This window comes from Propithecus coquereli, unplaced genomic scaffold (genome assembly GCF_000956105.1).
Source record: "Propithecus coquereli isolate 6110/MARCELLA unplaced genomic scaffold, Pcoq_1.0 Scaffold305, whole genome shotgun sequence".
NCBI lineage: Eukaryota > Metazoa > Chordata > Mammalia > Primates > Indriidae > Propithecus > Propithecus coquereli.
The window spans coordinates 2,668,247-2,685,786 of record NW_012148675.1 but is presented as its reverse complement, the minus strand read 5'-3'; the positions used below and the strand labels follow the sequence as shown (position 1 = coordinate 2,685,786).

The 17,540-nt window shown below is 39.8% G+C and overlaps 1 protein-coding gene across 1 annotated transcript in view; it reads left to right on the top strand.

Annotated features, from left to right (window-relative positions):
- Window positions 1–1,068: 1,068 nt before the first annotated feature.
- ACYP2 (acylphosphatase 2, muscle type) overlaps window positions 1,069–17,540 on the top strand; it is a 228,172-nt gene continuing 211,700 nt past the window's right edge. Inside the window, exon 1 of the mRNA XM_012649843.1 lies at window positions 1,069–1,469. Coding sequence (XP_012505297.1) covers window positions 1,328–1,469 — 142 coding nt within the window. The 5' untranslated portion in view covers window positions 1,069–1,327. The remainder of the gene's footprint in view (window positions 1,470–17,540) is intronic.

Here is a 17,540-nt window from a genome sequence, read left to right as displayed (position 1 = left end):
ATATTAAAACTTTGTAATAGCTTATCAGGAAATAAAATTCTGCCTTAACCTTCTAGGTAATTGGGATGTTGCTGATCAATAATCGAGACCATTTTAAAAAAAACTATGACTGAACAGCAGACAAGGTGACTACAATCTTTTTATCCCCCGTTTCCACTAGCATAAAAGAGTTCGGATTTTTCGAATGTTTATTATTTTTATTTTTAAATTTTTCTTTTCTTTTTTGAGACGGTCTCTCCCTCCGTTGCTGGGGCTAGAGTGCAGTGGCATCATCATAGCTCATTGCAACCTCAGACTCCTGGGGTCAAGTGATCCTCCTGCTGTAGCCTCCTCAGTAGCTGGGACTACTGGCGGAGGCCAGGACACCCGGCTAATTTTTCTGTTTTCAGTAGAGACAGGATGGGGTCTTTCTCTTGCTCAGGCTGGTCTCAAACTTCTGAGCTCAAGCAATCCTCCTGCCTTGGCCTCCTAGAGTGTTAGGGTCACAGGCATGAACCACCACGCCTGGCCAAGAGTTCAGATTTTTAAAGTTTCTTGTCCCAGAAAATATCACAATCCATTTAGAATATGGATTCAAGCCCAAAGCCTTCTGACTACAGAAGAGCTGAAGAGAATGTAGACCTCATTTTAAAAGTTGGCTCAAAATACCGGATAGATTTGGCAGTCGCCTAAGCATCACATAATTAACTCGTTAACCCTCAACCACCAAGCTAGTAGATCCTTCATTTATTTCCAAAGCAAATCTTGCCAGGATGGAGGGGGTCGGTGGGAGTAGTGAAGAGGGGTTGGAAACGGGGAGATATTGGTCAAAATGTGCAACGTTTCAGTTAGTATGAGTAAATTCTGGCGATCTATTGTACAGCATGGTGACTATAGTTAATGACAATGTATATTTAAAATTTTTGAGTCTCTCCATTAAATGAAGTGGTTAAGTATGAGAGATGATGGATATATTAACTTGCTTGATTTAATCATTTCACAGTGTATACATGTATCAAAACATCACCTTGTACACCACAGACAATTTTTATTTATCAATTATACTTTAATGAAATCGGGAGAGGGGAAGCAATCCTTTTTTGAGCACAGCATCCAGTTTTTATTTACAAGCACCGAGAAATGGGCACCGTGAATTAAATCGCAGGGAGCGCGTGCGGAGGGGGCATCCTTCCCAGTTTGGGAAGGAAACGGTAGGGAAAGGAGGCCTCGAACGCCCGGGGCACGTCCTTCCCGGCGGCCCCGCCGTCTCATTTGCCATTACCGACGCGTGACCCGGCGCGCTCGGGTCCCGGACCGGAGACAGGCGCAGGGTGCACCAGGCGGTCCCATGTGCCCCCTCCCTCTGGCGGCCGCCGCAGTCGCCGCGCCCCGAACACCGCTCCGGCTCCTCGGCAGAGGGCTCGCCGCCGCCATGTCTACCGCCGGGCCACTCAAATCCGTGGACTACGAAGTGTTCGGGAGAGTGCAGGGTAGGGCACCCCCCTATAGTGGGAGATTAAAAAGGTTATAGAAGGAAGGGTGGGGAGAGCTGCGAGATGCGCCATCCACCTTAAGGAAAGGATGCCCTTTCCCGGTGGGGCGGAGACTTCCGCTCGGCCATGACACAGCAGCAGCGGCGGGGAGGGGAGCGAAGTGCGCATGCGTCAGAGGACGGGGGTGGGAGGAGGAAATGGAAGGGGAGGAGGAGGAGAAAGAGGGAGGGGTAAAGGGAGAGGGAGAGGGAGGGAGGAGAGGAGAGAGAGGAAGTGGGTCGTTGAGGGGGTACGGGAGTCAGTGCCCGGCAGAGAGGGAGAGGTTTGAGTTGGGTAGGTAAAGAAGAGGGGCCTGTAAACTAATGGTCTAGTTACTTGACACCGAAACTTCCTGGGCTTTACTTGAGTTTTAGGGAGGACGCCTAGATGATGTTTGAGGTTCTGTTTGTCAGAGGTCAAAGAGGTCAAACATTTTTTTAAAAAAAACCCTGTGTAGCTCTTAAAAGAATTAAATTGCTATCTAATTTTTGTTTTATCAGAAGTTTAAATAGTTGCATAGGATGTAATGTCTGGCTTATTGTAGATATTGATACTTGAAAATGTTAAATCACTCTTTGAATTTTAGCCGATATAATATAAATATTGTAGAGATTTAATATCCACCATCATTCATTTAAAATAAAGCTTTTTAACATTGGGAAATTTAACATCGTTCCTTTTTTCCTCTTTGAATTTGATATCCATTCCACTTCCCCACAGACTTTTATCCTATTGTTATGTTTGAGAGTTTCATATTGCTCACCTCATCATACTTTTCTGCAATATGTATGTGTGTGTATAAATATGCATACATATAAATGTCAAGTTTTTCTTAATTTCCTTTGACAATAAAGCTCTAAGTATGTTTTTTTCTTCTGGATTAAGTTACTATCGAGATGATTATTAGAGTACAATTGATGAAAATAAATATATTAAGTATGATGAATATTATTAAATTAAGGTAAGTTTGCATTAGACATTTATTTCTTAATGAGAAGACTGTGGGTATTTATGGAACCTTGGTTAGAGGAAGGGTTGAGTTATCCTTTTATTTGGTACTCTAGAGGTTTTTATACTTTGGGGCAATGGAAGATTAAGAATAGGTGAGAGAGGCTGGGTGTGGTGGCTCACACCTGTAGTCCCATCACTTTGGGAGGCTGAGGCAGAAGGATTGCTTGAGACCAGGAGCTCTAGACTAGGTGAGAGTATGCCTTTAGTAAAGGGTGATTGTGAAAAGGGAGGTAGGAAAGGAGAACCACAGCAGGCAGGTCTCAGACAGGTCTTGGGTCAGTTTTAGGAAAGAATGTATTAATACATGGAAGTTGAAGATCTGGAGCTTGATTCCCTTAAAATTATCCATGTGCCCTTTAGAAAGTCTTTGGGTACACCCAGTGCTATGGTACCCTGATTTGAAAACTGCCACAATAAGTCATTGAAACACATTGTATAAAATAGGAAAATGGTAGCAGAGACCACCTGACAAAATACTTGGTCCACTCCTAGTTAAGGAGTGCGCACGCGTGTGTGTGTGTGTACATTCCCATGTGTGAAATTTACTAGTGGTGTTCCATATGCTGAGCATCTTGCTATTATTTGCTTAATCCTCATCACAATTTTGTGAGATGCATGTCTTATGCCTGTTTTAACAAGGGGAAAAGAAATACAGAGACGTGCAGTAACTCGGACAAGCCCTTAGTTGAAAAATGGGATTTGATACCACATCTGTCTGATTTTAAAACTTGTACTTTTCCATTATGTGATATTTTCTGTCAATACTTTGTACATTTCTATTAATTTTAACTATATATTTGCACTTTTATGCATATGGTGGTTATATGGTATATGAAGATCAATTTTGGGCAGCAGTAAAAATATGGGAAAGATAAATGTATTATATGTATAAATAGTGGGGTTTAAAAAATCAGCTTTAGAGCAATAACTTCTACAGTTCACAGTATGTTAAATGGAAGAGAGTAGGCCCGGCGCGGTGGCTCACGCCTGTAATCTTAGCACTCTGGGAGGCCAGGGTGGGCGGATCATTTGAGCTCAGGAGTTGGAGACCAGCCTGAGCAAGAGCGAGACCCCATCTCAAAAAAAAATAGAAAGAAATTAGCTGGACAACTAAAAATATATATAGAAAAAAATTAGCCGGGCATGGTGGCACATGCCTGTAATCCCAGCTACTTGGGAGGCTGAGGCAGTAGGATTGCCTGAGCCCACGAATTTGAGGTTGTTGTGAGCTGGGCTGACACCATGGCACTCTAGCCCAGGCAACAGAGTGAGACTCTGTCTCAAAAGAAAAAAAATAAAAAAAAGAAAAAGAAAGAATGGAAGAGAATATACGCCCAGTATTTATTTATCAAGGCATAGTGTGTGGTACAAATTCACAGTCACATATTTGCACATATATTTGTATCCTGACATTCCCTGACAATTTAGGGTATATCAAGCTCTGTACTCAATATTTTACATGCACTGTCTCATTTAATCCTCATCTCTGTGCCTTCAACCATTTTCCTCATTTAACAGATGGAGAAATTGAGGCATGGAGAAGTAACTTTCCCAGGTTATGCAACGAGTTGAGCAGTGGGGCTGGGGCTGAACCCTGACAGTCTTTACTGACCACCACCCATCCTACTAGTCACTGTCTCCTATTGGTTCTCCTCTCCATACCTTTCTACCCTTAATTTTGCCTTCTTCTTAACCTATACACTGAACACATAGACTGAAGCAGGCCATTTGGACATGGCCATTTGGACCACTCCAGATGTCCCTGAGGATGTTTTACTGTCCTTTTGACCAAGGGAAGTTTGACCTGGTCAGTAAGCAGTTAGCACACTCACAAAAACTTGCAGCCTCCTACTCTCTCTCTCTCTGTGTCTTGCTGGCAGTGGCTGTCACTATTTCTGTGTATCAGTCTGTGTCTCTCTGTGTCTCACAAAACTGCTTACAATATTCTTGTGATTGCCTAAGAAATCAATACAAACCATTAGCCTTTTATCTGAGTCATGATGATTACACAGAAATAATTGACAATAAGTCATCAAAAATAAAAATTTTTACTTTACTAATAGAAAATGGGCAGTAATTAAAGAGAGTGTAAAGTTAACTTTTACTTTGCAAGTGAAATAATCACAGCCAAAAGGTGTATAAAAAAAAAGTATGGAATAATAAAATCTTAGTGAAAACTGGCTTGTTAGAAATAGCGGCTCTGAAAGTAAATTCACAATGGAAGATTCTGTAATTGGAAACATTTAATATGGACAAAATATGAACTGATAAATAAAATTGTCATTAATATTTTAATGTTAGTATTAAGACCACAAACCGATATGAGCCAATATTGATACAATATTATTAGCTAAAGCTCATAGTTTATTCAGATTTCTTTAGTTTTTACCTAATGTCCTGTTTCTGTTCCAGGATCCCATCCATGACATCACATTACATTTAGGCCTCGTGCCTTCTCAGGCTCCTTGAGGCTGTGACAGTTTCTCAGACTTGCCTTGTTTTTGATGACCTTGGCAGTTTTAAGGAGTACTTTGAGGTCAAGTGCTTTGGAGAACACTTCCCAGCTGGGATTTGTCTGATGTTTTTGTCATGATAAGACTGGAGTTATGGGTTACTGGGAGGAAGACCACAGAGGTGAAGTGCTGTTCTCATCAACTCTTATCAAGGGTATATACCATCATTATGAGTTATCACTGTTGATGTTAACCTTCACCTCCTGGCTGTGACAGTGTTTGTCAGGCTTCTCCACTGTAAAGTTACTCTTTTTTCTTCTCCCTTTCCATCCTCTTCTTATTGATTGATTGATTGAGACAGAATCTCCTTCTGTCCCTCAGGCTAGAGTATAGTGGCATCATCATAGCTCACTGCAACTTCATACTCCTGGGCTCAAGCGATGCTCCTGCCTCAGCCTCCTGGGTAGCTGGGACTATAGACATGCACCACCACGCCTAGCTAATTTTTCTATTTTTTGTAGAGACAAGGTCTTGCTCTTGCTCAGGCTGGTCTCGGACTTCTGGCCTGAAGGATTCCTCCCTCCTTGGCCTCCCAGAATGCTAGGATTACAGGTGTAAGCCCCCTCACCTGGCCTTATCTGTTGCTTTTTTAAATCTTCAGACTCTCAAGGAGCTCCGCTGCTTTTTTCCCACCTACTTCTGTCTGTTGGGGACTTCGGGATGAGGGTTAGGGGATGAGGGGACTGAACCTCTGTGTTTTTAGAGCCTTGGTAACTATAACCTGGCTTATAATGTTTCTATAGATGTTTCATTGCATTTACATCTAGAAGAGCATAGTCTGAAAATTTCAGAGGGAAATTGATTAAGCCGTGTATAGATGCTGCGATGCTTTACCAGCTCTCAGGTGACTACTAATGACCCTCCTAGAAATGCTTCATGGCCATCTGTTGGTTTGCACATGCTTTAGAAATTAATAGTCTGGTTTTGACAGTATTAACTCAGTTTTAGAATAGGAGTAGCTTATTAGAATACTGAGATAAATAGCAATTTTCTTAAAGATTGCTTGAATTGAAAACTGGGATGAATTATTAAATGACTTTGTCAGAGAGCACATGATTTAGATGTACACCATTTTTCCTTAAGTGGACAGGTAAATAGAAGAGCCGTGTTTTAGAGGTTGAAAATTTAAGTACCGTTAATTAAAGTCAAGGAACATAAATATGGTTAACTCTAATTCCCTCTCTAGTCTTTTTTTCCTATAGCATTTCATTTGTTCTGTTGAACTTTTTGTTTTTCCTTCTCTTTTAAGCATTCTGCCTTCAACTGCAGTTATTTGTGTATACATGTCTGTGTCTTTCACTAGACAATAACAATCCTATTCTGAAGGTCAAGCTGGTAGCTTGTTTTTATATCCCCTACAGGGCTGTGCCTCTGGTGGGGACTTTAAAAGTGTCTTGAATTAAATCAAGGTGCTTGGGAATAGTGGCTTGGAGAAGAAACATTAGTGTGGTGGCTGTTTCAACTATTTGAAAGATGCCAAGGTGTATGGCTCCAAGGAACAGACCCTGGACTGATAGTGAGAGATTAAGTGAGGCAGAATTTTATTCCATATAAGGAAAGCTTTCTAGCAATTAAAGAAGTTTGAAATCATTAAGGGCTGCTTTGTAAGGTGGTGACTGGATCACTTCCTGTATTCAAAATTGACAAATGCAGTCAGATCCCAGGGTGACGGGGTATATTACAATATGAAAAATCTGATTTTACAGGAAAGGATACTGATGTTTAAAACTCGTCATATGGTTTCTTTAAATAGATTCCTTTTGTAGATTTAATGTATGATTTACTTTGCAAATATTCACCTCGGGGTTTCTCGCTGACACCTCTGTCCACACAGTTGCAGCTGGCTAGACCTTGACTGGGCAGCATATTGTGCCTGAGTCTTTCATCACTGAAGGGGTGATGTCTGTCCCAGTTTCCAGAGCAATGTGTCTGTAAGAAACCTGCATGTGTCATATCAGCTTCCCTTCTCTTCAGCAAGTGAGGTGGAAACAGTGCACGGCGGCCTCGAAAGCCCATAGATGCATCTTCTCCTACAGAGGCCCTGCCCCAAGAGGGCTCTGTTCCAGCCAAGGCCAATAAATTGCAGAAAATCTGTCTCCAAGTTCACCCTTTCTCTCTGTTTTATATGCTTTAAACTAGGGCTCAGGACTCTCAGAACGATTCTGGGAAAATTCCAAGTGGGTTATGAAGCTTTGCACATTTGATTCCCGTATGGTTCACTGCCTTGCAGAGTTATGGGCTGGAAGTCTTGAGACTCCTTGACACACATTCCTTCTAAGGCTTTGAAATAAGGCTTGCGGTTTGAGGAGCCAAATAAATAACACCCCTCTTCATTATGTGAGTTATTGACAAGGAAGACAGAGTAAAGCAGAGTTTTGGGAATGTGGCATGTATCTGAACTCTTTGTCTTCATAAGCACAGGCTCAGCCACTCGCCACTTGCAAGAGCCAATAACAAGGACAAGGTGGAATGAAAGGAAAGTGACTTTGTTCCAGAGCTAGCAGTGGGGAAATGGCCAAGGCCTGTGCCTCAAAGAAACCATCTGAAGTCTTGGGCTGCGGGTAGGGGTTTAAAAAGGGAACTTGGTATGGAGGGTATGCAGGAGTGGGAAGGAGGTGCTGGTCAGCGTGACTTGTCCCAGTGACTGTCTTGAATTATTGCTCCCCCTGGTGAATGGGCTGGTGCCATCTCGAAGGCTGATGAGCTGTAGATGAAATGTGGCCTTGAGGCAATCTCCTGCTGGGGATCTGGATTGTTTCAAGACTCAGTCTCTGGAACTTTTTATGCAAGCACATAATTAGATAGTGGAAACTTGTTCCAGGAAGTGAGTGCCTGGTGGAAAGGAGAATAAAGGTCAGTATTTCCTCATTAAGAGCATAACAAGAAACCGGCAGGAAAATTTCAAAATGGAGTTCTGAAAAACAGGGAACTGTTTAAAAGCCGACTCCGTAATACTCCATACTGTAGACTTAAACATACCCACCCAGGGACAGGCCGGGCTGCTCTAGGGCAGAGCAGAAGGTATGAGCCCTATGTGTAACTTGCTCCCAGCAGAAGGCAGAAGAGGAAGTGCCTGGGCTATGCGTGTTTCTTCTTCTAGATTTACCTATTGGATGAATCACTGCATGGCCTGGCGGAGGAGTCAGGGCAGGATATAGGGTAGCCGGAATGGCACACCAATGGATATGCCTCCTTAGGAAGGATCTTTTGCTAGGGAGAAAGAAACTTTATCCTCCAAAAATAAGTTGTAAAATCTAGAGAGAGCTCAATTATTTAGTCCTGCTTTCAGTAGTTTAAGATGGTCTGCACTGTACAGTTTTTTGGTGTACTGTGATAGAAAAAGTCAGGGAGGTTGTATCGTGAGCAAACTTGGAAAATGACTGCCCTTTTTACAAATAGAGTAGGAAGGACTACATCACAGTCCTGTTTTCTGATTTCCTTTTTTTTTTTTTTGGTGGCATTTAAAAAAATTTGAGATATAATTTACATAACACTAAATATACAGTGGTTTATTCACAATGTTTCATAGTATTACCACTAATTTCAGAACATTTCCATCACCCCCCACCTCTGTTCCCTTTAGCAGTCATTCCCCGTTCCCCACCCCATGCCCCACTTCTTCCCCCTTCCCCTGGCACGTTAAAGTACCTCTGGGAAGTCAGGACCAAAGCCTCTGATGTCCGTGGCCTTGCCCTCCCGGTTTCAAGATGGCTGCTGTAGCTCCAATCATGATATGCACACTACAATCAGGACGAGAGACAGTGCAAGTGCACTACCCCTGGCTGAGTGAGCCCTTGTTGAAAAGCTGTCCTGAAAGCCTAAGCCAATGACATGGCTTATATCTCGTTGCCACCCCGTTAGAGGGAAGACTGGGGCACACAGAAGGACACATTGCTGCCCCAAGTAAAATCAGAGTTCTGCCAGAAAAGGGGAGAATGGATTTTGTGTATGCAACTAGCAGTGTCTGCCATGAATGTTCATATAGTAAACAAATTTAAAAACATGGTTGTTACATTTGATATTTCCCAAGTAGTGATACAAAAGGACACATTACAGAAAGACTGTGATCTTCATGGTCTTAACCACAAATGTTACATCCGTAACCATGACAACCTAAATTTCTATTAAATCCATGTTGAATCTTTCATATATGATTTATCTCAGTCTTGTGTTTTTCCTTATATCACTGCCTAAGTAATAGGTAACACTTGTATTATTCACCCAGTTTGTCAAGCAGTAGGAACTTAGCCTAAAATTGTGTCTCAAACTTAAATGACATTCTGTAACTCTACTGTTTTAAGATTTGTTTAATAAATATATGTATGTGTGTCTTTACCATTCATAGTTATAAAAGTTATAAATATTTTTGAAATATAAAACTTTAAAAATTTAAATCAAATTAACATATGCACAGAGATTAAAAAAAACTCAAACAGTACAGAAGGGCTGGTGATGAAAAGCAGCAGTCACCACATCCTGCCCCAGCTTTCTAACCCAAATCCTGAAAGTTCTATAAGACAAACAATTTAACCATTTTTCCTTAAATTCTTGTGGTTATTATATCTTTATTATTTATACACTATGTGGGTTTGGGCCATAATACCAAAAAACACAATCCCAAATCTTGAATGTCAAAATACAGAAACATCGAAATTCCTGAAGTCTAAAATCCCAAAAATCACAATTCTGAAAGATCAAAATCCCTAAAACATAATTGTGGAAAATATGTTTTGAAAAAGTTATTTAAAAGACTTTTTTTTTTTACATTTTTAAAAGGCGATTTATTTGAAAAACATAAAAACACGACAACATTTTGTAGATCACTTTACTCAATAAGATAGGCAGTAATAACATACATATTTTTGCAAGTATAAAACTTAATTATACTAATGACAGTTGTACAGTGTAACAGTTATGGGCAGACCAACTGTATTCATAAGGAAATAGGTCAAAAAACAAAATACATAAACATATCATTATGGTTGGTAGTTGTGTGCACCCAACTTCATAACTGTGGTCATCCGAAATACCATGACAGACAACCTGTCTTTTTTTGAGATCAATCAAAATCTGTGACAGGTCACCACTGCATACACAGTCGCCCAAAGAGCTGAGATTTTGAGAAATTTTATCTTTCACAAATGCAGATGTGTAAAACAGACATCTCTACATTTATTAAGGAAGTTTCAATGTTTTTACGTACATGCATATTGCTTACGCACAAAATCAATGTTGTGATAACACACTTCCATGGAGTCAAATTTCCAAAAAACGCCTAAAATGAATTAGAACATTCTAAAAGTCTTTACCCAATTTTTACCTCTAATACTGGAAATGATGTAAAGATGAAATACAAAGCATGGCATATTGTAAAAAATAATGTTGACAGTTTAAAATAGTGGGGAAAAACTGAAAAAAGAAAATAGTAAAAAACTAAAAAGAAAATTTGACATATGAAAAAGTGTATTTCAGGGCTAGATTATGGGCAATTGCAAGGAGGTAGTCCATAAGAACTGGCCAACTTTCATGATCATTAACTATGTATTGATGTCTTACATCACGATGCATAGCTGCATTTTTTCTTTTAGGATATGGCTGTCTTTGGAGAAGACATTCATATTCATTTCATACATGCACTGATCTTTTTGGAATTCTTCTAGGATTTGATATACATTGATATGAGCATTCCCTATTAAGTTTTCCCATCTTCTGTGCCATGCTTCTGTGTTGTTTTGGATATATGGAAATCCATTCTGCATGCACTCCTATACAGACCACAGATTTGGTTTGTGATCAAACAACAATACTGTTTTGTAAGTGTTTTATTTTACCATGCACATAATTATTTTCAAACTAGTCAGTAACTTAGCTGGCTTCTTCAGGCAAATGCAACTTTATTTTTATTTTTTGAGACAGAGTCTCGCTTTGTTGCCTGGGATAGAGTGCTGCGGCATCACCCTAGCTCACAGCAACCTCAAACTCTGGGGCTCAGGTGATCCTCCTGCCTTAGCCTCTTGAGTAGCTGCGACTACAGGTGTGCACCACCACGCCCGGCTAATTTTTTTTTCTTTCTATTTTTAGTAGAGACTGGGGTCTCACTTTTGCTCAGGGTGGTCTCGAACTCCTGAGCTCAAGCAATCCTCCTGCCTCAGCCTCCCAGAATGCTAGGATTATAGATGTGAGCCACTGTGCCTGGCCTCAAATGTAGCTTTAATTCATTAAAAGCTCCTGGAATTTTATCAGCTGGAAGAAATGCCAATGCAGACAAATGACACATTTTTAAACTGAAGTTTTCATCATTTTGGCTTCTTGTGGCCAATCCACTCATCTGAATTTTCCACCAAGTGCATTAGGCTGAAGGGATAAAACAAATTTTATTGGTAACATCTTGAAATTCACTCTTAGAAGACTTGATTGGGCCTAATTCTGTCATTATGTTAACGAACCTGCAAGGAGGGTGTTTCCTCTGTTGCTCGCTGCACAGAAAGCCAATTATTGAGACAGGGAGGATTGTCAAGGAAGAGATGAGATTTACTACAGAGGATGTCAACCAGGAGGTGGGACGACTACCTTAAATCCACCACCCTGACCTATGGGGTCAGGGGTTTTTCTAGAGATAAAATGAATAATGCATGAGGTGAGTGAGCATCATTACATGTTTGGGGTGGAGTGCAAGGCATGCAAGCTCAGTGAGAAATCATACTGGCACGTGTACATGGCATGATCGAAAAATGGTGGATAAGCCCCTCCCAGGGTGGAGATTTTAGTAGCATAATGAGCTAGGGGGTAATATTGGTCATTCTTTCAGTCTTCTGCGCTTGTGGGTTGTGGGGAGTAGGTTGCTTAGTGAGTCCTTGGGCAAGATTTGGTGGAATGCCGCTTATCTTGACTTCTCTGAACAATGGGGTAGTGCAAAGCCTTGTGATTATCTCGTTACTGCAAGGAGGGTCCACTGTTTCTGAAAAAACAACTCAAAAGGGCAGGGATCAGTGAAACAGAAAATTACAAAATTCTGGTCAGCAAATCTTACTGGTCTGGGAAGTTGAAAAATAAGAGAACTGCAAAAAGGCATTTTCATTCAGGGAGCTGGTTACAATTATGGTTTGGAGATTCAGTTGAAATCCATTTTCTTCTGCAATGTCCACAAAACCTTTAAATAAGTGTTTATAAAGGGCTTCACTTTCCTCCAGTCATTTATACATAAATGAATGGATAACTTCTAGAATTTTCAGATCCAACAGGGTTATGAATTGTACAGAGTTGTTGAAAATAGTGGGGATAGTTTGAAAAGTGCCATCCATTAACCGAAGTGAAGCATGCACTAGTTTTTCTATGTTAGATTTAGTGGTAAATATAAGAAGTCTATCTTCTTTGACAGTCAAATCCCTAACCAATAATAGTTCACCATTTAATGTGTTTTGTTTCACTAGAGGAACCTTTATATCGGTAAGTATCTTTGGTTTAGAAGGTCAATGAGCTTGTCAAATTCTTTTTATTATTTAATGAAGGGCATTTTTTTGAAGACACGCGTGGTGCTTGTGTGAAGGGACAGAAGTCATACATGACTGAATAATTTGGCAGAGGAGATTTCTTGTATATTTTGCCTGAGTTTTCCCTTTTTCCGTGATCTGTGAACCATTGAAACGTTGATGGCATATCTTCCCCACCTCGGCCACTCAGTCCACCTCAGACTTACACAGCAATCTCTGGATACACCCTCACAGACCACCCGAAATAATGCTTCACCAGGTTTCTAGCTGTTCCTTAATCTAGTCAAGCTGACGACTAAAATTAAGTCCACAAATGCAGCCCCTGTCAACTGGGCACCCAGACATGTCTCCTTAAACCATATTTAATTTCCAAACAAAGACAATAACAAGGTTAGTTCTATCTACATCACACTACTAACATAATACAACTATCCTGCATGCGACCAAAAACATATTAATCCCGTCCCAAGAATTAGGCTTTCAGACTTTTAACATTTGGGATTTTAATCTTTCAGGATTGTGATTTTTAGGATTTTAGACATTGGGGACTTTAGACTTTAGGGATTTTGATCTTTCAGGATTTCAACATTTGGAATTATGGCATTTGAGAATGTGTCTTTTGGAATTATGATAAGCACCAACACTATGTATGTGCCTAATGTATAGTGTGTATACTATCCTATACAGTATATATGCTATATATATCTAATATACATATATATTATAGATTTATGTGTAGACATATGTATCTATAATATGTATATATATTAGATATATGTATATGTTCAACCACTATATGTTATCACTATGTAAAGTTCTGCTAGAATCAATATAGGATTCTTTAGACTCATTTTAGAGCTTTGAATGCAGTAAATTTAGCATCATGTTAAAAGTAAATTATTACGGGGTAGTTAAACATTTCACTTAAATATTTATCAGCTAGTTTTTCTTTTATTCATTTATTCAACAACCATGTCGTAAGCTCTGGTCTAGGTGCTGGGGACACAGTGATGAACAAGACAGAAAAAAATCCTGTCCTCATGGAACTTACAGTTTACTGTAAAGGTAGGAAATAAAAAAGTAAACAAACAGAGTACTGTCATGTGGTAATGAACACTATGCATATGCAGAAAACATACTGGAGTGTATTGACGTTTTAGATACATTGCTCAGGGAATATGTCTCTAAAGAGGTACCATTTATGCAGAGATGTGAATAATGAGCCAGACATGGGAATGTCAGGGGAAGAGGATTTTGGGCAGAAGGAATAGTCAGTGCGAAGGCCATGAGGTGGGAATATGCTAGACGTGTTTACAGAGCCAAAGGAGGCAAGTTTGGCTGGAATGGAGTGAGAAAAGAGGGGATACTAGGGGACCAGGTAGAAACACTGGAAAGAGGCATGGAGGCTGTGGTAACCAGAGGACATTTTATTTTGAGTGTTATGGGAAATAGCTAGAGGGTTTTAAGCTGGGGAAGGAACTGATCTGATTTTATTTAAGAAAAGAAAACCACCTTGGCCGCTCTGTGGAGAACACACTGTAGGAGGGCAGAACTGGAAGCAGGTAGACTAGTTAAGGAGGTTCTTGCAGTAGATGAGTAGAACATTATTGCCCATTTTTATAGAAATAGTTGGGACAGAAGTAAGCTATTTTTCAGGAAGTCTTCAGTAAAGTTTGTGGACTAGAAATAATTTAGAAAATGAGTGCAATGTGTGGGTTTGAATATTTAACTATGTGTGGTATACAAATATGCCCTGATCTCAACTTTGGGCCTTTGTACATGCTCTTCCAACTGTAATGCTGTTCTACGCTCATCATACTAAGTTTTGCTCAGTATTGGAATCTCAACTCTCAGAACCATTTTTTAACAAGTCTGCCCTAAAGGCACCCAAGGCTGGGTCATGGCTCTGTCCTGCAAACTCTCATTTGCATCTAGGTTTACGCATCTTACAGCTCATAATTGTTTTATATTTTAATTGGCAGTTTACTTACTTGTCTGTCTTTCCCACTAGACTGTAAACTCTTAGATACAGGAACTGTATTTTACTCATCTCATTCTTTGCGCTTAGAATTAGACAAGTAAAAATATTTGTGAATAATCAGTGTTTACCTGTGTTTATTAAATACACCTGAGTTAGCTACCTGATGCTTAGATTATGTGAAAAAAATATTCCATGAATAGGTTAGAGTAGGTAATTTCCTTAACCCTGCAACACATAATGAATGGAATATCTGTGTTTGATATGTCTTTTAGAAATTTCTCAAACTCCATCAGCTTATGCTAATGGCTTTTTTTGTCATCAGTGAATAGATGGTGGAAGGGCTGCTTGGGATTCATAAGTGTTGAAAGGATGTTGCTTCTCACTGGGGGCATGTTGTCAATTTCCCTCTCTGGGAATTTCCAGCAGTAAGTAGGAAGGGCGGAGGGAGCAATCTAAGTGACAGGCCCTCTAGGAAGGACACCAGGTCCAATTAGGATGCAGGAGAGGGGGTATTCCTTTTCATCATCATTACATGATTTATTTCATGTAGTGCTGCTGACTTGTAAAGTAGGTGAGGCAACAATGATATGCAAGTTCATGACTTAATACCAACACCATCTTGAACAGGGTCAGCGGGAAGAGCATAAGATCTGCAGTACCCTACAAGATTTTAGTTTTCCCCTTTATGATGCAATTCTCGACCTGAAATATAAACCCTTTTCAAACCTCTGATAGACTTTCCTTTAAGATGGAATCAGCCATTGGTTCGAAACTTTAATGGGCATGAGGATCACCTGGAAAGTATGTTAAAACCAGATTCCTGGACTCCACTTGCAGAATTTCTGTAGGTCTGAGAAGTGGCCCGAGAATTTGAGTTTCAAAAAAAACTGTCAGGTGTTGCTAGCTCATGAACCACACTTTAAAGAGGAAAGAGACAGACCACGTATTTCCAATTTGTCTTTACTTCACTTGCATGTGCTTTCTCTTTTCATAATGCTAATATATGGGGCTGTCCACTGTTGGGGATCTCAGGAATATGCACAATACAGCCTTGACCAAAACCTTCCATCTACTTACCTGCTCGGCGTCTCACTGTATTCTGGGATCCCCTCACTCTTGTGATAAAAAGACTTTTGTTTGCACAGTTCTGCCTGTTTTCTCTCCTAGTTTGCCTCTTTCTTCTACATGGTCTGGTTGACCTGAAGTCTCTTGAATTTTCTGCCAATCCCTTTTATATCTATACCAGCTAATGTCTTTCCCTCTGTCTTTATAACAGAGTGCCTTTTTGATTCTCCTGCAGATCAGTTCTTGCCACTCATCATTCCTCCACATTTAACATGTATCTTTTAAAATATTTTTATAGCTCTGTAAAAATTCCATTTGTGATACTGTCCTTTAACTTTATTGCTTTGCTGCTCTTTTTCTTCATATTCATTTGTTATCGCAATATACTACTATCAGGAAACATTATTATAAATCTACTTATAAAACTACATAAAAATATCTAAGCTACTGATCCTTTATTTTATATCCTCTTGACCAAACTCAATTGCTGTATGTATTATAGAAGCAATGTCTTTCGGCCTCTTTGGAGATTAGATCTATCCTCTGTGACTTCTCAATGTATTTTTTTCTAATTATTTTTCTAAATTCAGTAACATTCACCTTTTTTAGTGTCCAATCAATGACTTTTGACAAACACATACAGTTGTGTAACCACCGCCACAATCAAGATATAGAACAGTCCCATCACCCCAAAAAGTTCCCTGTGCCCCCTCATAGCACTCTCTCCCTTCTACTCCCAGCCCTTGGCAACCACCAATCAGCTTTCTGTCTTTATAGTTTTGCCTTTTCCAGAATGTAGAATTACACATTATATGTGAGTCTGGCTTCTTTCTCTTAGCATCATGCATTTGTGATTCATACATGTCATTGCTTATATCCATAGTTCATTCCTTTTAATTGCTGTGTAGTATTCCTTTGTGTGGATCTACCACAGTTGTTTATCTATTTCCAATTTTAAAAAATGATATGTCCTCTCCTTCCCTACATTGAAGCTTTTTTGTTGTAATTTAGCTTCTTGGGTGCTAAAAAGAAAATTTCCAAATTTCCTGTATATTCTGGGTGGGAATAAAAACTAAGTTGCAATAGGGTCTAACAAGCCCTGTATTTCTGCACCTGACACATTCCCAATGTTTCTTTACTTAGGCCCATTTTAACCAAGTTTCAAGTAGGAGCTCAGATGTCAGGCAGATCTATCCCAAAGAAGCCTTTTCTAATGCACCCTTGTAGATCAAGGGTCTTCTAAGTCGCAATTTGCAAGAGTGTCCTCAGATCTATTATTTGGGGTCATTGCTGTAATTCCCAGAAGAGATTCCCTTCCCTTTCCCCTAAAAGGGTTCCAAATCTCAAACACACATCCCTGATAATTTGGAAGCAATTTGCCTTTTGTTTTGCCCCTACTTAGAGCTCCGTTCTCTGTGTATCAGTGTTTGGTTCCAAACAACCCAGGATATGAAATCCCATAGCATTCTTGACTTCTGTCTGAGATGGGACTCCCATAGTTTTGCAGGCTGGATAACTAAAGTATAAGATACTATGGTAGTTGGCCAATGTGGAACGGCCTGATCTACCACAGTCTAGGTAGAGAAAACATAACCAAGACCAACAATACTACACAACCTGTATGTTCGAAGTATGAGCATGATGTAACGTATACGCTATAGATTCTAAGAGTTATTTCCATTTTAGTTAATTCCCATGAGTTCTGGGGCTTCAGAGCCAAGTTATAGTCAAACATATCATTTCATGATATATTTGGTTCTATAACTAGAAATAAAATAAAAACATAAATGTTTTATTACATTTAAACTTGAATTTTGTCCTTGCATTTAAAGAAGAAATCCTAAAAGCCGAGGACAGCTAAATTTTTTTTTTTTTTTTTGAGACAGAATCTCACTCTACTGCCCTGAGTAGAGTGCCGTGGCATCAGCCTAGCTCACAGCAACCTCAAACTCCTGGGCTCAAGTAATCC